The sequence below is a fragment of the Capricornis sumatraensis genome, chromosome 4 (genome assembly GCF_032405125.1).
Source record: "Capricornis sumatraensis isolate serow.1 chromosome 4, serow.2, whole genome shotgun sequence".
Taxonomy (NCBI): domain Eukaryota; kingdom Metazoa; phylum Chordata; class Mammalia; order Artiodactyla; family Bovidae; genus Capricornis; species Capricornis sumatraensis.
In genome coordinates, this window is record NC_091072.1 from 148326415 (window position 1) to 148349533 (window position 23119).

The 23119-nt window shown below is 49.8% G+C and overlaps 1 protein-coding gene across 2 annotated transcripts in view; it reads left to right on the forward strand.

Moving 5' to 3' along the window:
• The window catches only part of VWF (von Willebrand factor), a 122820-nt gene that overhangs the window by 74909 nt on the left and 24792 nt on the right, over positions 1 to 23119 (forward strand). For both annotated transcript variants that reach the window (XM_068972235.1, XM_068972236.1), the window contains 11 exons: positions 701 to 2085; positions 3625 to 3741; positions 3824 to 3964; positions 4254 to 4397; positions 5284 to 5448; positions 6981 to 7024; positions 7654 to 7831; positions 11396 to 11616; positions 12983 to 13175; positions 13362 to 13703; positions 16385 to 16584. In XM_068972235.1, the coding sequence (XP_068828336.1) occupies positions 701 to 2085; positions 3625 to 3741; positions 3824 to 3964; positions 4254 to 4397; positions 5284 to 5448; positions 6981 to 7024; positions 7654 to 7831; positions 11396 to 11616; positions 12983 to 13175; positions 13362 to 13703; positions 16385 to 16584 (3130 nt within the window). The remainder of the gene's footprint in view (positions 1 to 700; positions 2086 to 3624; positions 3742 to 3823; positions 3965 to 4253; positions 4398 to 5283; positions 5449 to 6980; positions 7025 to 7653; positions 7832 to 11395; positions 11617 to 12982; positions 13176 to 13361; positions 13704 to 16384; positions 16585 to 23119) is intronic.

The following is a 23119-nucleotide window of genomic DNA, read 5'->3' on the forward strand; positions in this document are numbered from 1 at the left end:
CCCATCTGGCATCTTGGAGACCCGAGAATACCACCTCCAGTACTTTGCTCTGCCAGATAAAGCTGGGATTTCAAATCTTTATTCATCTCTCCAAAGTGATTTTACTCCAGTTTTCCTCTCTTCCTTAAAACCCAACATGTTAAACATGCTACGGAATTACGCAGCTTAGACTCTGTTTAATAAATACTGAAAACCATTTATCTTCAGCAGAGCATTTATAAGTCCCGGTCAGCATCAACATTACAGAGCAGTGTTTGTCTTTGGAGATATTTGGGAGAAGGCTTGGATTATAATTAAATATTATGTTGCTAGAGGCATAGGTTGAAAATCAATCAACTTTGAATGGCTGTGTGGACTGCCGAGAAAGAAGAAAGATTCATTTTTAGGTCCTAGGTTGGGTAGAAGCTTTGGTTTTCAAGGGACTCACAACTCAAGGGAAGTGTGTATGTGTATATGTGTGTGCATGTGTGTATGTATGTATGTGTATACGTGTATGTGTATATTTATGTATGTATATGTGTGCATGTGTATGTATGTGTGTGTGTGTGTGTGTGTGTGTGTGTGCAGGGGGCTGCTTGGGGACATACATTAAGCATGGTGTCTCTTTCCAGTGGGCAGTAGTCCTTGGGGACTCAGGTCCAGTGGGCTGGGAAGTTCCCAGAGCTTCTTTCTGAACCATTTTGGTCTCTCCCTCCTGCAGTCACTGTGATGGTGTCAGCCTCAATTGTGAAGCCTGCAGGGAGCCAGGAGGCCTGCCCGTGCCCCTCACCGAAGGCCCGGTCAGCCCCACAACCCCGTACGTGGAGGACACCCCAGAGCCGCCCCTGCACGACTTCTTCTGCAGCAAACTGCTGGACCTGGTCTTCCTGCTGGACGGCTCCTCCAAGCTGTCTGAGGCCGACTTCGAGACGCTGAAGGCGTTCGTGGTGGGCATGATGGAGCGTCTGCACATTTCCCAGAAACGCATCCGTGTGGCCGTGGTGGAGTACCACGATGGTTCCCATGCCTACCTTGCACTGCAAGACCGGAAGCGGCCATCCGAGCTGCGGCGCATTGCCGGGCAGGTGAAGTACGCGGGCAGTGAGGTGGCTTCCACCAGCGAGGTCTTGAAGTACACGCTCTTCCAGATCTTCGGCAGGATTGACCGGCCCGAGGCCTCTCGCGTGGCCCTGCTGCTTACGGCCAGCCAGGAGCCCCCCAGGCTGGCCCGGAATTTGGTCCGCTACGTCCAGGGCCTGAAGAAGAAGAAGGTCTCTGTGGTCCTGGTGGGCATCGGGCCCCACGTCAGCCTCAAGCAGATCCGCCTCATCGAGAAGCAGGCGTCCGAGAACAAAGCCTTTGTGCTAAGCGGCGTGCACGAGCTGGAGCAGCGGATGGACGAGATTGTCGGCTACCTCTGTGACCTCGCCCCCGAGGTGCCTGCCCCGACCCCGACGCGACGTCCTCTCGTCGCGCAGGTCACTGTGGCGCCGCAGCTCCTGGGTCCTTCGCCGCCAGGACCCAAGAGGAGCTCTGTGGTCCTGGATGTGGCATTCCTCCTGGAAGGCTCAGACGAGGTGGGCGAGGCCAACTTCAACAGGAGTGCAGAGTTTGTGGAGGAGGTGATCCGACGCATGGACGTGGGCCGGGATGGCATCCACGTCACGGTGCTGCAGTACTCGTACACGGTGACCGTGGAGCACTCGTTCAGGGAGCCACAGTCCAAGGAGGTGGTCCTGCAGCGACTCCATGAAGTCCGCTACCGGGGTGGCAACCAGACGAACACGGGGCTGGCCCTGCAGTACCTGTCGGAGCACAGCTTCTCCGCCAGCCAGGGGGACCGGGAGCAGGCACCCAACCTGGTCTACATGGTGACGGGCAGCCCAGCCTCGGACAAGATCCAGCGGATGCCAGGAGACATCCAGCTGGTGCCCATTGGCGTGGGCCCCCGTGTGGACGTGCAGGAGCTGGAGAGGGTCAGCTGGCCCCAGACCCCCATCTTCATCCAGGACTTCGAGAGGCTCCCCCGAGAAGCTCCGGATCTGGTGCTGCAGCGGTGCTGCTCCAAAGACGGCCCACACCTCCCCACCCTCGCCCCTGCCCCAGGTGTGTGGGCACTCGGCGTTGGAGCGAGGACTTGGGGGAGCTAGAGGCTGCCTCGGGGGGATGCCGTTCTCAGGCTCCAATCTGTCTCCCTGCTCTGTGTTTTCTGTCACATCCTGCCTTCAGGGAGAGGCATCTGTGGTCTTTTGAGGGGGAAGGATCTTTTCTTATGGGCTTCCGCGGTGGCTCAAACGGTAAAGATTCTGCAGACCCAGGTCTCATCACTGGGTTGGGGAGATCCCCTAGAGGAGGGGCATGGCCACCGACTCCCGTATCTTGCCTGGAGAATCCCTTGAGCAGAGATGCCTGGCAGGCTACAGTCACAGGGTTGCAAAGAGTCAGACACGACTGAGTGACCCAGCATGCATGCATCTGTGAGATGTGGGTAATAACAGTGCTTACTTGTAAAATGCTTAGGATGGTACCTAGCACATAGCAAGCACTCAGAAATGGTTTATCTCCCCTGCAATTATTACTACCTTCTTAGCTGATACTGACAACTAATCAGTTTCTAGTTCTTCTTTATTTGCTTACTTGTTCTGGCTGTGCTGGGTCTTTGTTGCTGCACTCAGGCTTTGCCCTAGTTGTGGTGAGCGGGGGCTACTCTGTGTTGTAGTGCAAGGGCGTCTCATTGTGGTGCTTTCTCTTGTTGTGGAACACGGGCTCTAGGACGCTTGGGCTTCAGCAGTTGTGGTTCCCCAGCTTTAGAATGCAGGCTGAACAGTTCTGATGCACAGACTTCGTTGCTCCACAGCATGTGGGATCTTCCTGGACAAGAGATCGAACCCCTGTCTCCTGCATTCACAGGTGGACTCTTTACCACGGAGTCCCTGGGGAAGCCCACTCCCTAGTTCTAGAGTATCTTTATTTGGAGTGTTTGGAACCATTCCAGAATCACTAGCCTTCTTTCACTGTCTCTCTATCCTCACGCTTGTTGTCTATGCCTTTGTTTCTTGGTTTTTTTTTTTGGGCCACCGATTTATCTAAACTCTCGTGATCTCTCAGTAATGGCTTCATCCAATCTCAGAATAGCATCTGGGGCAGAGTTTGTTTCCTCACGGTGATCATGACCCTGGTCCCAACCATCAACACGAGCTTTAGGCCTCTGCAATAGAATCACCTTCTGGCTCCTCACGACCGCCTGAGACCCGCGGACACACCAGTCCACCTTCCAGGGATGCGCTGCTGTTTCCTTTGCCATCCGGCTGTTTTCTGCTCCAGTCTATCGTTCGATTCCAGAAGAGCTGCAGCCCCCGAAACGGAGGGACAGGATGCCTCTGCTTCTTGCTGCTGCCTGTGGTGTTTAAACTGCCTTTGGGCGGTGTTGGCATCCCCCCAACATCTCCACACCCGGGGTCTCGCAGCCCCCTTGCCTGCCGCCTGGCACCAGCTGCCACACCCGTGCAGGACTGGGAGACGTGCCTCCCCTATGTGGCGCCTCCCAGTCCAGCGCCGTGCACACACCGTCCAGTGAGTGTCTGCTGCAGGAGCCTGGGGCCTGTCCCCTGCTGCCCTTGGCCACTCCCTGCTGTCTCTCTGCAGACTGCAGCCAGCCCCTGGATGTAGTCCTCCTCCTGGACGGCTCCTCCACCTCTCCAGCCTCTTACTTTGACGAAATGAAGAGTTTCGCCAAGGCTTTCATCTCAAAAGCCAACCTAGGTGAGTGAGGTGCCTGAAGTGGGGTGTTTCGGGGGCTCCCCGCTGATCCAGAGCGTGACTCCTGTGCCCCATCTCCCGCCAGGCCCTCAGCTTACCCAGGTGTCAGTCCTGCAGTACGGAAGCATCACCAGTGTCGACGTGTCCTGGAACGTGCACGTGGACAAAGCCCACCTGCTGAGCCTTGTGGACCCCATGCAGCGCGAGGGAGGCCCCAGCCGAGTCGGTAATGTGGGTGCGGGCTGGGGAGCGGGGGCCGCGTGCAGTCCCCGCTCCTGGCACAAGTGACTGAGTGACCCCAGCTGGCCGCCTGGCTCCTTGGCCTTAATTTCCCTTCCTGTAAACTGAGGGCCGAGACATTCTTCCTCCTCTCACGCATATGTGAGCCTCTCCGAGTCTCCGAGTCACTCCGTCTCAGTGATCCGAGGCTCCATCGGGAGACGGGATGCTCAGCTGGCCTCAGGACCCCCATCCCTGAGTCAGGACTGATTGTGCGGCCCACTGTCTGTTCCCAGGGGAGGCGTTGTCCTTCGCGGTGCGCTACATCACGTCCCAAGTCCACGGTGCCAGGCCCGGGGCCTCCAAGGTGGTGGTGATCCTGGTCACAGGCTCCTCCATGGACTCAGTGGAGGCGCCCGCCGCTGCTGCCAGATCCAACCGTGAGTGTCCCGGGTTCAGTCCTGAGGCCACCCCTGCCCCCACCCCCAGCCTGCTCAAGGGCACAGAGTGGGCGGTGGTTACTTTCCGATGACCTGGCTGATTTCGAATGCTTAATGCCCACGTGTGGCCTGGTTTCAAACAGCGGGAAATTGCCCAATCCCTGTGTTATTTGGAAGTGAAGCAGTGTTAAATGTGTGTTCCTGGCAACCCACTCCAGTATTCTTGCCTGGAGAATCCCATGAACAGAGGAGCCTGGCGGTCTACAGTCTATAGGGTTGCAAGGAGTCGGACACGACTGAGTGACTTAGCATTCATGCATGCATCCTTCATTTGCATGCCTTTGACCATCACCTTCAGTTTCTCCTGACCTGCCCTCTGTGTCCAGGGCCGGGTTGTACCCCTGCAACCATGGCCTGTTGGGCCTCTCTCCACTCCCATGTGTCTGAGGCTTGAGTGATTTGTGTTGGGGCCTAGAGAACCATCAGGGATCTTCCTGTATTCGTGGCCCCTGTCTGGCACCAGTCTAGGGGCTTGGGGGTGCTGTACTGACAGGAGACCAAGGATGCTGCTTTAGGAAGGTGATGGTTGCAGGCGTGCCCAGCCTGCATGTCTCATGAGAGCTCGTGCTGTGAGCGGGGCAGGTAGCGTTGCCCCGGGGGAGGGGGCGTGGAGTGCTGGGTGAGTGGAATGATGTAGCATCTTATGCTCCCTGGAGAACAGCTCCTCTTTTTTTTTGTAGTTTAAAAAAATATATTTTTAATTGGAGGATAATTGCTTAAAAATATTGAGGCTCTACAAGTGGCTGGGTGACACTTCAGGCCAGACCATTCTGAACCCGCTCGCAAAGGTGGGCACAGACCCTTTCTTGTTCGTCTGTAACCACAGGAGTGGCCGTGTTCCCCATTGGGATTGGGGACCAGTATGATGCAACCCAGCTGAGGGTCTTGGCGGGCCCGGGGGCCAGCTCCAACGTGGCAGAGCTCCAGCGGATCGAAGACCTCCCAAGCATGGTTGCCCTTGGCAACTCCTTCTTCCAGAGGCTATGCTCTGGTGAGTCTTGTGATGTCTCTCTTATCCCCTCAAAATAGAAGCAAAAGCAATTAAACCCATCTCACCACTAGAAGATTCTCATACACGAGATTTGGCCTTGAATTAAGACTGCTTTATAGGCCATGATCTATAAATTTCTGCTTGTGGGAGATTGTAAGACAAACCTCCAAGGGGCTGCCAGAAAGTTCTCTATGTATATACTTCCATCCCTCCTTACTGTCCTTGCTCACTATGGATGAGGCTTCTGGACAAAGAAATGGAAGGCAGAGGCAGGGAACCCTAATATCCAGAGGTCATGGACCTCTTCTCCAGGCCCTGCACTCATCCTCAGCGTGGGTGTGAAAGGCTTTAGAAAAGCAACACAGATTTACTGTATAGCATGGAGATTTACATTCAAGATCTTGTAATAATCTATAATGGAATGTAATCTAAAAAAAATAAAGCAATCCCTTTGTGGTATACTTGAAACTGACACAGTATTGTCTATCAACTATACTTCAATAAAAAAGAAAATACAAAGATTAAAAAAAGAAATACGGTAACATAGAGTCTAACATCAAAGTACCATAGTTTAAATTGATTTAGGGTTAGAAGCTTTTTGTTTTTACCATTGTTGTTCAGTCGCCAAGTTGTGTCTGACTGTCTGTGACCCCATGGACTGCAGCACGTCAGACTTCCCTGTCCTTCACTATCTCCCAGAGTTTTTTCAGGTTCATGTCCATTGAATCGTGATGCCATCCAGTCGTCTCATCCTATGTCATTTCCTTTTCCTCCTGCTTCAATCTTTTCCAGCATCAAGGTCTTTTCCAATGAGTCAGCTCTTTGCATCAGATGGTCAAAGTATTGGAGCTTCAGCTTCAACATCAGTGCTTCCAATGAATATTCAGGTTGATTTCCTTTAGGATTGACTGGATTGATCTCCTTTTTTTCCATATACATGATATTTTTTAAACTTGTTTTTTTGTATTTTCCTAATATAATTAGGTGTGAGTCCAAACCTACTAGGAGTTATTGCCCTGTCTTGCTAGATGATAGCTCTCTTGGTAGGAATTTTGAAGATCTGTTAAGGTTTTAGGATCTTGTCTCATTTCCTTCTTACTAGGCACTGATCTATTAATATCAATACATGGAAAAAAAGACAAGAAGATATTGATTGTAGTTGTGGCCATGTTATTACTGTTGTATCACTATAATGACTAACAACCACAAAGCTTATGGAGTTCTCTGGTGATCCAGTGGTTAGGACTGTACGCTCCACTTCTGGGAGCATGGACTCGCTCCCTGGTCAGGGAACTAAGATCCTGCAAGCCAGAAGGCAAAGCCAAAAAAAAAAAAAGCACCCCACAATGTTTGCCTGAAGAACCACAGGATGACTGCCTTCTAATCTCCCGTACCTGAATCCTCACTGCTCATTTCACTCACGTTGCTTTCAGAGTTAATCCAGCTTCAAGGACTAGCCAGGTAGCTGAGTGAATGGCTCAGAATTTCTGGGTGGTGGGTGGGGACAGAGGTCTGACTTGTGTCTGTTTCAGGGTTCATCAGTGTTTGCGTGGATGAGGACGGGAATGAGAGGAGGGTAAGTTCCTTTCTGTTGGCTTTGAAGGAAAGATCAGGAATGTATATTTGGGGTCCTCAACCCCCTGGTTAACGTTTCCTCCTTTGGTCTGGGTCCAATAATTTTTTTTTTTTAATTGGAGGCTTCCTTGGGGGCTCAGTGGTAAAAAATCTGCCTGCCAAGACAGGAGACACAGGTTCGATCCCTGATCCGGGCAGATCCCATACGCCGCGGAGCAACCAAGCCCGTGGGCCGTAACTACTGAGCCTGTGCTCTAGAGCCTGGGAGCCGCAACTACTGAAGCCCGCGCACCCTTCTCCACAACAGGAGAAGTCACTGCAATGAGACCTATGCACGGCAACCAGACAGTGGCCCCCGCTTGCCGCAGCTAGAGAAAGCCCACGCAGCAGCAAAGACCTAGCGTGAAATAAATAATAATAAAAGCCTAAATAAATACATAAAAAATTAAAAAGCTTTGGTTGGGGGTGGGAGTGGATCCACCCGTAAATCTCATGTTCTGTCTCCTGTCTCCTTGCCATTCAGGCCCAAGTCGTAGTTTCTGTGTCTCCTGATGGGGGAGGGTTAGTTGCCTAGTGGGTGTTGAAGTGCCTCACTCCAGTCCCTGCCCGAATGTGGTTCTTTCTCTGCAGCCTGGGGACGTCTGGACCTTGCTGGATCAGTGCCACACAGTGACTTGCCTGCCAGATGGCCAGACCTTGCTGAAGAGTCACCGGGTCAACTGTGATCAGGGGCCACAGCCATCATGCCCCGATGGCCAGATCCCGCTCAGGATGGAGGAAGCCTGTGGCTGCCGCTGGGCCTGTCCCTGTGAGTCCTTTGCTTCCTCAGCCTGGGCAGTGTTCAGGGGGTGGTGCTTTTTCCTTGTCTGTGCCAAGAGGTAGACCAGAAGGCCATCTCCTGCCCCTACCACCCATGTTCCCTCACTCTCCTGTGCTTGGGACATGTTTCCGTCCCATTCCAGGGCTCCCTATCTCCTTCCTGTGCTGTTTGAAGGGCACATCCCCAGATAATGCATAGCCAGAGGGAAGAATTGATTTTCTGAGGTCAGTACTCAGCCTCTTGCTCAGTCGCTCAGTCGTGTCTGACTCTTTGTGATCCCATGGACCATAGCCCTCCAGGCTCCTCTGTCCATGGGATTCTCCAGGCAAGAAAACTGGTTAGGTGCCTGCTCCTGGTAATAAATAAGACTTTGAGCTTGAGTTGGAGCTGAAAAGCCTCCCTGATCCCAGCCTGGACTGCCTGCCTCTGGGGAGGGGTTGTGGGCTGCCTCCCTCCAGTTTTGAGCCTGGGGATGGTGGGGCTGGAAGTGGATTCTCAAGTTCTTACACAATTGGTGCTTCCGTGGGAGGGCCCTGTGTTCTGGCCTGACGGGTGTTTAAGGCAGCTGCCTTTTCTTGCCAGCTCTCCCGAGTTTTCCTTTGATATCAGTTGTGTATTCTATATTCTTTGCCTGCCCACTGCTTCATCCTGCCATCTTTCCGGTTTGCTCTCTTTTGTTATTTTTATTTATTTGTTTTTGCATTCAACCTCTCACACAGGCTCTCTCTTTGTCTCTCTTTAGGTGTCCTCCTTACCATATAGAAGTTTGAGCATTTTTAGAGCAACCCTGGCCCTTCATTCCTTTGCAGACCGTATACAAAATACACACAAAGTAGTTTCAGATTTGCTACCAAGGAAGTTCCCTGGCGGTCCAGTGGTTAAGGTGCCATGCTTCCAATGCAGGGGGTGTGGGTTTGATCAAACTCCCACATGCCATGCAGCCAAAAAAACAAAAAAACAAAAAAACAAAAAAAACCTCCACAAAAACAGAATTGCTAACCAATATCTTTATGAAAACCGAATATACTAACTAGAGTATACATTTGAGCAGGGCTTCCCGGGTAGCTCAGCTGGTAAAGAATCTGCCTGCAATGCAGGAGACCCCAGGTCGATTCCTGGGTTGGAAAGATCCCCTGGAGAAGGGATAGGCTACACCCTCCAGTATGCTTGGGCTTCCTTGGTGGCTCAGCTGGTAAAGAATCCACCTGGAATGTTGGAGACCTGGGTTCGATCCCTGGGTTGGGAAGATCCCCTGGAGAAGGGAAAGGCTACCCAATCCAGTATTCTGGCCTAGAGAATTCCACAGTCCATGGGGTCGCAAAGAGTTAGACATGACTGGGCGACTTTCACTTTGGGTACAGAGTAAGTTTTTTCACCAAAATTATTTAGGTTCGTTTCCCCCTTCCCTGCTGTGAACTCACATTATTCATTATCATTCATTTGATTTTGTACCTGTTTGTGTTCCGTCTTGAGTTTTCTTCTCTGCCATCCTAGCTGATTCCATTTGTTTGCCTTCTGTGTGTGAGGCATTCACGTGGTTCTCAGTGTCAGAAGTCTATAGAAAGATATGCCCAGAAGTCTCCCTGTTGGTTCAAAGAGAGCAGAGCAGATGGGAGAGAATCACAGAAGTTAAGTCATTTAGGTGGCAGAGCCACTCCCACTAACCTGCCAGCTTAACGCCATTTCACTGAAACAGCTTGTCCCAGGTGGGCAGAGCCACTCCCACTAACCTGCCAGCTTAACACCATTTCACTGAAACAGCTTGTCCCAGGTGGGCAGAGCCACTCCCACTAACCTGCCAGCTTAACACCATTTCACTGAAACAGCTTGTCCCAGGTGGGCAGAGCCACTCCCACTAACCTGCCAGCTTAACGCCATTTCACTGAAACAGCTTGTCCCAGGTGGGCAGAGCCACTCCCACTAACCTGCCAGCTTAATGCCATTTCTTTATCCTGGGACTTACTACGTTCTTGTGGCAGCTGGGGCTGGGCTGCTTAAGACTTGGCCACAGGGACTTCCCTGTGGTCCAGTGGCTTAGGCTCCACATTCCCAATGCAGGGGCCCTGGGTTCAATCCCTGACTGGGGAACTAGATCCCACATGCTGCAACTGAGAGATTCTACATGTGGCAACTAAGACCAGATAGATATTTTCTTAAAAAAAAAGACTTTACGGTACCCCAGCTGGGGTGTCTGGGAACACTTACAGCGTGGATGTCAGTGGGGTGGTAGCAATTCAGGACTGTCGCTTGGATGTGACCAGCTGCCCAGGACGTGGGGAACTTTGAGTAGAAGAGCATCTGGAAGCCGATCAGCCCTGACCGATGGTGTATCATTTGCTAGGGTCTATGCTGCCTTGGTATACAGGTCACTCTTGCTGTGAAGGTCTCCTGGGCCTGGCGGAGAGCAAGGGTGGTGTTAGTGAGTCCTTGCTGACCCCCTGGATCTGCCTCTCAGTTCTTGGTTTCCATTTCTTCACCACCATAGACATGGTCATGGTTTGTCTGGAAGGCTCATTTCCAACTTTACTGAGGTCCGAGACTAGTTTTCAGATCATGTATGAGTCTGGTCCATCAGTTCAGTTAAGTCAGTCAGTCGTGTCCGACTCTTTGCAACCCATGGACTGCAGCATGCCAGGCTTCCCTGTCCATCACCAACTCCTAGAACTTGCTCAAATTCACGTCCATCGAGTTGGTGAGGCCATCCAACCAGCTCATCCTCTGTTGTCCCCTTCTCCTCCTGCCTTTAATCTTTCCCAGGATCGGGGTCTTTTCCAGTGAGTCAGTTCTTGGAATCAGGTGACCAAAGTATTGGAGCTTCAGCTTCAGCATCAGTCCTTCCAATGAATATTCAGGACTGATTTCCTTTATTCATGGACTGTGGTCCATTGGGGGGATTTTTATGGAATCATCTGACATAGTTGCAAGATGATTAGTCTTCCCAAGTGGCGTTTTAATAGAAACCCTGAGAGTTTGTTGATGGTGTGGATGAACAAGTGGCAGACGAGATTGTGTCAAGACCCCACCGTTTGTTTTGGCTTCAGGAATATTTCTCTTTCAGGGTCTCTTAAGGGATCATGTCAACATAGCCATGTGTACCATTAGTCACTTGGTAGCTGAAAAGACACGTGTGCCTTTAGGGGAACTTCCTTTCCAGTGAGGTCATGAGCTCATGGTTTGCTTAGCTTGTTGTGATTTCAACGTGTCCTAACACCCCTGGAACCTCAGTTTGTTTCCTGGGCCAAGACATCCTTGTAGGGGAGAGCATTAACTTTGCACGTTTACATTTTTTGGAAGTATGGCTCTGTAGTTTGCCACATTTTAATGGAATCCTCGTCCTTCTAAGTCTTCCCTAGGAGCATATTTAATGGCCAAGTGTTACCTAAGGTGCTCTACCTCTCAGAACCAGTTTCCTAGTCTGTAACAAGGAGGAAATTTGCCTCTGTGGCTTCAAAAAGCCCACTCAACTCTCAGCTCCGATATCTGCATGCGGCTGCTTCTTTGCACAGGTGGTAGTCTGCTCAGGTTATACCCAACCTTTGCTTTCTTGCCCAGGTGTGTGCACAGGCAGCTCCACTCGGCACATCGTGACCTTTGATGGACGGAATTTCAAGCTGACTGGCAACTGCTCATACGTTCTGTTTCACAACAAGGAGCAGGACTTGGAGGTGATTCTCCATAACGGATTCTGCAGCGCTGGGGCGAGGCAGGCCTGCATGAAATCTGTGGAGGTGAAGCACAGCGGCCTCTCGGTTGAGCTCCGCAGCAACATGGAGGTAAGAGGTGCTTTCCGTGGTCCTGTGACAGGACCCTTGGAGAAGCCACATGGACCCGGTGGCAGTTGTTTTTAGCTGGTGCTCCTGTCCGGAGACTTGACCTTCTGCCTGATTAGCAGGGCTCCATCTTTGTAGAAGGGGCTTATTGCATCTCCCTTCTGGTGTGATTTCTTGTTCTGGGCCCAGATTTGGAAGAAAGGGTCCATTTTCTTTCTTTCTTTCTTTTTTTTAAAGAAATATTTCTTTATCTGACTTCACCAAACTCTTAGTTGTGGCATGTGGAATCTTTAGTTGTGGCATGTGGGATTTTAGTTCCCTGACCAGGGATTGAACCTAGGCCCCCTGCATTGAGAGCCTGAAGTCTTAGCCACTGGACCACCAAAAAAGTCCTATAGAGGGTCTGATTTCAGTAGCATTACGTTGTCAATGGGGTGCCAGTTTTTTGCACTAGTAGAAGATTGGGGTTGACACCAGGCAGTTTGTCCAGCAGGCATTTTGTGCCCTGTACCTAGGCTAGGGCCTGCCAGCCTTCTGAAGGAAAATATTTAGGGCCTAGATGAAAGCCTTCGAAAATATTCAGGGCCCAAGCAAAATGTGTGGCCCCAAAACTCAAAAAGAAAACTGCAAAACTGATCAAAATAAATATTTGATTACATGTTTACAAGAGGTTGTATCATGCAACTCCTTTACACGTTCTTTTGGAAATCATAAATATTTCATTACATGAACGCAGCTTGCAAGGGTCAGACCTTCTCTTGCAAGACTTTTTGAACATGCACAGTGATTGCTGAAAAAAAATAATCACAGCTCGTCATATATTAAATGAGTAGCTCATAGCCAAATGTTTAAAATTCAAAAGGATAAAAAGCCTTCCAAATTTTTTACAGCAAAAATTATAGTCATCATGGGATGTGAGTGTATTTTAACAGGTTTGATGTGCTATATTGTGGGGCCTCTGTAGATCTGGTGACCAAAATAAAAATAAAGATTAAAGTGTTCCTATTAGATGCTCCTGGAGATAGGGCGCCAATGAGTTGGCAAAATGGCAACTTCCCCAGCCTGTCTTGAGGCGTCAGTCTTCCCTGTTGAGTGCAGATGGACTCAGGGTTTCATTTAACCCCTGAGCTTTTGGGTTGCAGATGCCTGGCTGGCTGTTCAGCTTTGTAAGAGTCCACTCTCCTGCAAAGCTCTGTAGAGCGCCTTTATCTGAGAAGAGCTGCCGGCCAGTGCCCAGTTTGTGAATAACAGTGGAGTTGAGTGGGATGAATGTGTAGGGACTGTCACGAACTGTGGAAAGAGACTACGAGTGAAATCCTAGGGTTTCTCATTGCCATGACTACTGATGGGGCTTTTCTCCTTTGGATAGGTGATGGTGAATGGGAGACTGGTCTCTGTCCCTTACCTGGGTGGGGACATGGAGGTCAGAGTCTATGGTACCATCATGTTCGAGGTCAGATTCAACCTTCTGGGCCACATCCTCTCCTTCACCCCACAAAACAACGAGTTCCAGCTGCAGCTGAGCCCCAAGATCTCTGCCTCAAAGACGTACGGTCTCTGTGGTAAGACTGTTGTCTGCTTCTTCCCTGAGATGTACGCCCTCCTTGGTCTAATCTCAGGGCCCCTGGCTACTGCCATTTCTGGGTCCAGTAGTGGGCTCAGATGCTGGCAGGGGTGGAGAATGACCAAGCCTCCAGCATCAGGAGCTGGCTTTGGGCTCTCAGCTATGTCTCTCCTGGTCTCTCCAGGGTTCTGTGATGAGAACGGGGCCAATGACTTCATGCTGAAGGATGGCACGGTCACTGCAGACTGGAAGACACTGGTCCGGGAGTGGACAGTGCAGCAGCCGGGGCAGACGTGCCCGCTGGGCCCCGAGGAGCCGTGCCCCGTCTCCCAGGGCTCCCGCTGCCAGGCCCTCCTCTCTGAGCTATTTGCCGAGTGCCACAAGGTCCTTGCTCCAGCCACATTTCATGCCGTGTGCCAGCAGGACAGTTGCCACCAGGAGCAAGTGTGCGAAGCCATTGCCTCTTATGCCCACCTCTGCCGGACCAAGGGGGTGTGTGTCAACTGGAGGACCCCTGATTTCTGTGGTGAGTCTCCATAGGCTCCCCCAAATGCTGTGAAGAATGACAAATGGGAAGCCTGCTCAACCTCTCTGAAACCTCATATTTTTAAAAATCTGGGCCGTGGAGATCGAAGTCTCTGCCTTTCCTATTCCCTAGGATTCCATTCAGGGTCAAGTAAGATGGTAGACATACAGGTAACTTGAACTTAGGATTTCTACATAATGTGTTTCTAGGTAAATGAAAACATGGTCCTTTCTATCAGTATTTCTGCAGTTCGGGCACATGTGACTTTAATGTATTAGACACGTTGGATGGCATCACCAACTCAATAGGCATGAGTTTCAGCAAACTCCGGGAGAGAGTGAAGGACAGGGAAGCCTGGCATGCTGCAGTCCATGGGATCACAAAGAATCGGACACAACTTAGCGACTGAACAACAATAAGACACATCTAGGCCCCAGCAAAGTACAGAATAAGCAGTCACCTTGAACTTGGACTTGCACCAGGCTTTAGCAAAGGCTCCCAGAGCAAGCCACACCTCAGCAGGATTTAGAAGTGTGAGTGGAATTTTACCATTCGAATACTGAGAAGCTTCTTCATTAGAGATACCATGGGATTGTTAGTGTAGACACCTCCCCACGGTCAGCTTCCTTACCTGGACTTGGCACATTTATTTATTTATTTTTTTGAGGGAAATGAATGTGTGCAAGCATCTCGGAGTCTCCGAGTTTATGATTATTATGCTGTCTCAGCTTTAACTGGGGCTGGAGGACTTGGGCATTCTAGCCACAGCTCATCTGGGTGATCAGCTATTTCCTTAGTCTTTCTGGACCTCGGCTTCTGCATCTTGAAATGATAGTTGGACTAGATGGCTAGATAACTTGACATGGTTTGGTGTCATTTGTGGGGGGGTGGGCCATGGCGCCAAAGAGCTCCTACACCAAGTCCTCTATGTCTCAGCACAGAAGGAATTCACCGAGAGGCAAAGTGATAGATAAGAAGTGATTTATTAGAGCAGGACACATGTGAGGTTTTACAAGCAAGTGGGCAAGGGGGTGCTCCACCCCCAAGAACTTACTGGGCTCCAGTTTTATAATCAAAGGAGAAGAGGGGAGGCGGGGGGAAGACCTTCCCTGTCTTCTTGAGTAGACATCATGCTTCTATCATCAGCTTCTCCTCCAGGTTGAGCAGGGTTTTCTTGTCCCTACCTGGTCAAGCTGGGTCCACAAATTGTTTTTTATGTGTGCAGAGAGCATGTCCTAAGGATCATAAACTTACTGAGCTCACTGGGCAGGGTGTGGGGCTCATGCCACCACTGTTTTATTATTTGGGGCCATGTCTCATGTTTCTGTCTCATGGTTTTGTTGCCAAGCAAGCCTGCTTGGTTTTGTGGTTAAGCAAACCTGTTTTCTGAGTCATCATTAACTTGCAGGGGTCTCTGATATTTCCCCCACTTACAGTCCTCTAGTGGGATTAACTGTTTCATCACCTACTTTGTTCCTTTACACTGTCCCTATCAAACCCCTAGGTGTGTTGGGGCTCTGGTTTTATGAGTCCCTCTGGCTGATACTGCCTCCTTTCAACCTCCCTGCCGATCAAGGAAAAAATTTTAGTTTCTGAGTTACTGATTGCACCTTCTCTATTTATTAATTGTTGTACCTCCTGGCAATTTATTGTGCATTTGGGCTTCCCAAGTGGTGCTAGTGGTAAAGAGCCTGCCTGCCAATGCAGGAGAGGCAAGAGATGCGGGTTGGATCCCTGGGTGGGGAAGATCCCCTGGAGGAGAGCATGGCAACCCACTCCAGGATTCTTACCTGGAGAATCCCATGGACAGAGGAGCCTGGCAGGCTACAGTCCATGGGGTGGCAAAGAGTAGGACACGACTGAAACAACTTAGCATGCGTGAGGAAAGTCTTTGGTGGTCTAAACGTTGGAAATCTTCTGCACCACTGTGTTGGCACCGTGAAAATGTGAGGAAGGGGTCGGGTAGGACCAGAGTGGGAGAAGTGGGTCACTTTGTAGCTTCTCTCCCAGGACATCCCTCCATAGCTGTAGGTTCCTTTTTTTTTTTAAGTTGAAGAGAATTTTAAAAGCGTTAAATATACCCGTATTCAAAAAAGAACCACAGAATTTCCTAAGGATCAAGGGTTCACATCATCAGGTGGGGTTAAATCTGGCTGCAAGGGAGGAAGAAGTAAAATTGTTTGTCATACAGCAGACCAGAGGCGGGCGGCTTCAGGTCTTTCCAGATCTCAACGTGGGTTCTAGTTCTCTGCTCCGTTCTCGCGTGGGTTCGCTTCTTTTCCCGTGCTTTAAGATGGGGCTGTGGCCATCACACCCAGGTTCCAAGCAGCAGGATGAAGGGAAGGAAGGAGAAGGGCCAGAGGCACAGCTGTCTTTCAAAAAAAGATTCCTGGAAGCTGCACAAGAGTCTACACTTGCTCTAACAGTTCATGGGGCAGAACGTAGTCACGTGACTACACTTGGTTGCAAAGGGTGCTGGGAAATGTAGTCCTTATTCTGGGTTGTCATGTGCCCCTCTTGAAAGTCTTTTTTCTATGGAAGATGGAGAGTGAAAATTGGTGGAAACTGGCTAGTTTCCATCCCAGCAAACTTGTCAGATGATCCAGCCGCCTTGAATCAGCGGTACCTGCTTCCCTCTGGTTGCTGTGGGCCCTGAGAATCATCCCCTTCTCTGTCTGCAGCTGTGTCCTGCCCGCCCTCCCTGGTCTACAACCACTGCGAGAGTGGCTGCCCCCGGCAGTGTGAGGGCAACTCGAGCTCCTGCGGGCACCATCCTTTGGAAGGCTGCTTCTGCCCTCCGCACCATGTGATGCTGGAAGGCAGCTGTGTCCCCGAGGAGGCCTGCACCCAGTGCGTCGGTGACGATGGCATCCGGCACCAGGTAGGAGCCAGCCCTCCGCAAGGGAGCTGCTTCTCACTGGCTCAGTGGTGGAAGCATTGACCCGTGATTGGCCCCTTCCAACCTTGGCAGCAGACCTCGGCTATTCCAGGCATCCCTGAGGGATGGGGAAGCAGCGTGGCATAAAGACTCGGAGTCTGATGCACCTTGGTTCAAATTCCAGTCTATTGTGGGTTAGCTGTGTGATTAAACACCAGAGTGTAACAACCCATTATTACTACTAGTACTGTTTTTTAAAAAACATTTTTTGATGTCTTTATTGAATTTGCTGCATTACTGTTTCTGTGTTTTTGGCCACAAGATATGTGGGGTCTTAGTTTCTTGACCAGGAGTCAAACCTGCACTCCTTGAATTGGAAGGCAAAGTCTTTACCCTTGGACCACCAGGGAAGTTCCTATTAGCACTATTTTTTATTATATTCACATAAGTAGAATGCTGGGAAAAGAATGGGATGGGAAAAGAATACTTTATATAGTGATGTCTACCATTATTAGGGGGTTCCCTGATGGCTCAGACAGTAAAGAATCTGCCTCCAATGCAGGACACCCAGGTTTGATCCCTGGGTTAGTAAGATCCCCCGGAGAAGGGAATGGCTGTCCACTCCAGTATTCTCGCCTGGAGAATTCCATGGCCAGAGGAGCCTGGTGGGCTACAGTCCATGGGGTCACAAAGAGTTGGACACGACTGAATGACTTAACACTTTTTCACTTTTCACCATTTTTAAGATATATTATGTGCCTTGCATTGTACTAAGCACTCTGTGTTTACGTTTGAACATTCCAAGATGTGTTTTGCAGGCAGGGTACTGACAGTTACTGTCAATAAGAAGGGATGAAAATACACTAGCTAAGCAAGTTAGACAGTTTCTTTATTGCTGGATTCTTTAGAGCTTTTGATGTACTGATGTCCATTGCCAGGTTTTGCTTCTCAGATTTATTAGACCGTGGAATTGTACTGGGTTAGCCAAAAAGTTTGTTCCTGTTCTTCCATAAGGTGTTATGAAAAAAGCCTAATGAACTTTCTGGCTAATTCAATGTGTATGGTGGAGTGTGTGTGTGTGTATGTAGCATCCCCTTGGACTGGGGTATGTGTGTGTGTATAGTATCTCCTTGGACGTGTGTGTGTGTGTGTGTGTGTGTGTACAGCATCCCCTTGGACTAGGGTCCCACAGAACACACTTTGCTATCTTACATCATCTTATAAATACTCACGAAACCTCTTTGAGAAAATGAAAGTTTAGTGAACTTGGTCCCCTGCCCACGGATGCAGTTTGTAGGTGATGGGTTGGGAGCTGGAGTCAATATCTGAAGCTCTGCCTGACTCCCTAGAGCTTTCTCTTTCTGATATATGAAGTTACCCTTCGGCTAGGTCTCCTTTAAGCTGAGTTGCTTGGAAGTCATTTTGTCATCAAGTCATCAATTGCTTTAGCCCTTTAGGAGTCATTATTTTTAAAGGCGATTTATTTACCAAACTCTATTTATTTACCAACACCTTGGCCTCGGATGGCAGTCACTTCTCTCCAGAGTTGCCCACGTGTATATTATAGTCCCTGGGGCAGTGTGTGTCTGTGGGCATGGGTATGGTCCTGCCCTTCATTCTGGCAGCGATACCACAGAGTGTGCTAGAGGGGAGCTTGTTTGGCTTCTAGAGAAGGATGATGTGTTCTATCACCGTGGGCCACACTCAAGGCCTAACATCTCCATCATAACAGGGGAAGACCTTCATCACTAAGGGAACCTGGTTGATGACTTAACTGTATTTAGTCACAACTAGGAGAATGTTTGTGAAGCTAGCTAATCAACTGGAGAATGACGAGAATAGTATATCTACGATTACATGCTTTTGTCCCTGACATTTTAGCCAGGAAATGGACCGTTTCACTTGGTTCTCCCCCCAAACTCCATAGGGTAATTATTACACATCTCATTGAATGGATGACGGAACTGTGGCTCAGACGGCAAGTGGTGATTTAAAAAGACCCTATTCACTATACCAGGTCAACCCTTAGGGTCCTAGGTTTGCCACAGGTCTCACTGAACTGTGAGCCAAACTCTGAGCTGACCGGGTGTCCATTAAGTGTGTGTCCATTAGGCTATTACTTGGATGGGTCCAGTGGCTCTGTTTTGTTGTTGGGTTTTATCTAGTTGAACCCGTTTTTGTTTTTGCAGTGTAATCGATAAACCAAGAGGGAAGCCCAGCCACTCTCCACTGCCATATTTCAACTTGCTAAATGAAGTGACTGTCTGTACCATAAGTGAAAGTGTTTGTTGCTCAGTCGCGTCCGACTCTTTGTGATCCCATGGATGGTAGCCACCAAGCTCCTCTGTCCATGGAGTTCTCCAGGCAATACTGGAGTCGGTTGTCATTCTTTTCTCCAGGGGATCTTCCCAGATATTCCCCCAAAGAGTTGACAAAACCTTACATTGCTCTCCCTGACTTGCACAGCCCTAGGCTCCTACTGGGCACAGATGACATGTACCATTGCCCTGGTGGCTCAGACGGTAAAGCGTCTACCCGCAATGTGGGAGACCTGGGTTCAATTCCTGGGTCAGGAAGATCCCCTGGAGAAGGAAATGGCAACCACTCCAGTCCTCTTGCCTGGAAAATCCCATGGATGGAAGAGCCTGGTAGGCTACAGTCCATGGGGTCGCAGAGTTGGACACGACTGAACGATTTCAGTTTGCTGTTGGTGGCAGGTATTCTCCGAGGGAGGCAGAAATGGTCTCTACTCCCTTCCTTGGCATCCTGGGATTGGAAGGAATGTCAAGTTTGTCTTTCTGGTTCCATGAGTTAGATGTCTGTAGGATGCTGAAAGCAGGAGGCTTGTGAATTTTATCTTAGGGTCCTCGGCTCTTTCCCTACTCCTTTCTGACCCCATTTCCCCTTTTCACTGCTCCCGACCTTTCAGTCCAACACATTGGAATATGTATCCAAGTCATATGAAGCGGGCGTTCAAACAGTGTGGTACTTTGATGTAGAAACGGTCTTAAAAATATATTTTAAAACCAAGCAACATAAAATCAGTTAATAAAACACTATGAAGGGAACACAGCCAGTGTTAGTTATTTCGGAAAATATAGTTTAAATGGATAAAAAAAATGGTTCAGCCACCTGCAATGTCATTAGTCTCATAGCAGAGAAAGAATAAAAATCTAATATGAAGAACATTCCCATTTAATGAATTTTCTTTAAACTGAAAACTAAAGCCTAGAAAACTTTTCTTTGGGGAAATAATTCAGGGTAGAAATCCCTCGTGCTAATGTCGGAAGGGCAAAATATTTACCAGTTTCCATAGCTCTTGTTTATGTTACAAATGCACTCTGCCTTTATAGTGGGCTCCGGAGGAATCCCGTGGACAGAGGAGCCTGGAGAGCTATAGTCCATGGGGTCACAAAGAGTCGGATATGACTAAGCACAGACACAGACACAGACACAGACACAGACACAGACACAGACACAGACACAGACACACACACACACACTGGAGGAATCCAGAGCCCCTGTGCGTGGGTTGTGCTCACACACACGCACACACACACACACAAGAGGAATCCAGAGCCCCCGTGTGTGGGTTGTGTGCACACACACACACACACACACACACACACACTGGAGGAATCCAGAGCCCCCGTGCGTGGGTTGTGCTCCCATCAGTTTGGGGGTTCCCCCACCCCACTGTGCGGGGCAAGCACTGCTCTAGCCCCTCGAGGACTGCCTTCATCACCTTGTCGGTCCACCCTGAGCCCGATTCCCTCCCTGATCTTTGGTGTCAGTTCATTTGCATCTTGCCTCAAATCCTGGCTGGGGTGGACGGTGCTTGTGACTTGCTGAGTCCCTGGGTTCTGAAGACTTCCGTTTCCCCTTGCTGTACTCTCTGCAGGCTGTTCTTCTGTAATCTTTACTTAATCTTTAACGCCAGCCATCTGGCTTAACTTGTTCTGTCCGGGTCACAGTACTATACCAGCTCTGGAGCCTGGGGACTGAGACAGGGCTGCCGTCTCAGGAGTCATCAGGCGTCGGCTTGTCCTGATACAGGAGTGCCCTCTGCCGGCCAGTTGGCTGCATAACCCTCCAGGTGTGTGGCCTCAGGGCCTTTCGAAGCTCAGCCTTGGAGGCTTAAAAGGGCCTTTTCAGGAGTCATAGATTCTCTGGCCTGAAGAGCTTCCTGGGACAATGGAAATGCCTGGAAAAGGAGATTAACACCTGATTTTGGTCATCTATTGTGATGTTGCCCAGGAGAGTTGGAAAGTTGTGTTACTCATTCTTAAATTTAACATGTCTGGAGTTCATTTTTAAAAAGAGAGAAAAAAACTAATATGTAAATATATATCTCCTTTATTTATTTTTAATTAATTTTTATTGGAGTATAGTTGCTTCTTTTGTGGGCTTCCCTGGTGGCTCAGTGGTAAAGAATCTGTCTGCCAATGCAGGAGACTCGGGGTTCGATCCCTGGGTTGGGAAGATCCCTTGGAGAAGAGAATGGCTACCCACTCCAGTATTCTTGCCTGGGAAGTCCCATGGACAGAGGAACCTGGTGGACTACAGTCCACTGGGTCACAAAGAGTCAGACACGACTTAGCGACTAAACTACAAAAGTTGCTTTAGAGTGTTGTGTGTTAGTTTCAACTGTGGGCTTCCCTGGTGGCTCAAATGGTAAAGGATCCACCTGGATTGTGGGAGACCTGGGTTCAATCCCTGGGATGGGAAGATCCCTTGGAGGAGGGCATGGCAACCCTCTCCAGTATTCTTGCCTGGAGAATCCCCATGGACAGAGGAGCCTGGCAGACTATAGTCCATGGGGTCACAAAGAGTCGGACACGACTGAGCAACTAAGCTTAGCACAGCACAGTTTCTACTATACAGCAAAGCGAATCAGCTATACTGATTTACATATAAAATGCCCTCTGTTTTGGATTTCCTTCCCATTTAGGTCACCACAGAGCATGAGCTGAGTTTCCTGTGCTATATAGGAGGTTCTCATTGAATGTCTATTTTATACATAGCAGTGTATGTAGGTCAATCCCCGTCTCCCAGTTCATCCCACCCCCTTTCCCCCTTTCGTGTCCATACATTTCTTCTCTGCGTCTGGGTCTGCATCTCTGTTTTGCAAATAAGATCATCTTTCTATATAATTTCCTTTCTTATCTCACACCTTTGTTACGTAAATGTCTAAATATCCCTCGGTTTACGGTTTTCTTGGCATCACTATCAGTGTTAAAGAGCAGGAAGAGCCTGGACAGAGAGATGCCCTGGGAGACGTGAGTCGCCCCCTCTCTCCTCCACTCTGCCTGGCCTCCCATGTCCTGTGTCCTGGGCCTCTGAGGTCAGTGTCCTCTGCCCCTCCCGGGTCTTTACAGCCACTGGGAGGAGCTGGACCTGTGGCCGCTGCACCCTGTTCTGCCTCTTGGTCCTTGTCCTGCCTTCTGCGCCTGCTTGCCGGCACCAGGCTGGTCCCTGTTGACCTGCTCACAAAACCTCAGGGCTGCACCTTGCCCTCCAAGTTCAGCACAGTCTCCCACAGTGGACAGACTCCCAGGAGGCGAGACCTCTCTGGAGCCCCCAGTCCTAGTGAACTCTTTTTTCTGCACTCCTGGGGCTCTTGAGCTCTATTGAGAGTTCCCAGACAGTGAACAGCACCAAAGGAAAATGCACAGTGTGATGAGTTTTGACAAGTGCCTGCACCTGTAAAGCCGTCATCATAATCAAAATAATGAAATTCCCATCGCCTCCAAAAGTTTCCTGAGCCTCCTTTTTAATACACCGTGCCCCCACCTCTCATCCCCAGGCAACCACTGGACTGGTCTCCTTTCTGTCATTGTAGATTCATTTATATTTTCTGGAATTTTGTATAAACGGACTCAGGCAATATTTACTCCCCTTTTGCCTGGCTTCTTTCGCTCAGCATAATATTCTTGAGATCCACCCATGCTGTGTGTTTCGTTGTTTGTTTTTATGGCTGAGTAGGATTCTGTGATGTGAATGCATCCCAATTGAGAGATCTCATTCAACTTTTCATGGGTGAGTCCTGTTTCCTTGGCTTGACCATCAGCCATTTGAGGGCTGCGACAGAGTGTCTAGTGCTCATCACTCCCCCAGCCCTGCAGCGGGCTGGCTGAGCTGCACAGTTGTGGTCTGGCGAGAGAGCAGATGTCCAGGGCTGGGATGCTGAGTCCACCTGGTCAAGCTCCTGGTCTGTGCCTTGGTGTCACCACTGGTCAGTATAGACGATGGTCATCCCCACCAGTGGTCAGTGTAGACGATGGTCATCCTCACTGGATACGGTTATTAGAAGGCACATTCGGTGAGTCAGTGTGGAACCTTTGGGGAATTATCTTGAACGTACTTCATGCTACCTGTTCCTAGGAAGGGGGCTTCCGCAATGTCTCAGCAGTAAAGAATCCACCTGCAGTGTGGGAGATGTAAGAGATGCAGGTTCGATCCCTGGGTTGGGAAGATCCCCTGGAAAAGGAAATGGCAACCCACCTCAGTCTTCTTGCCTGAAAAATCCCATAGATAG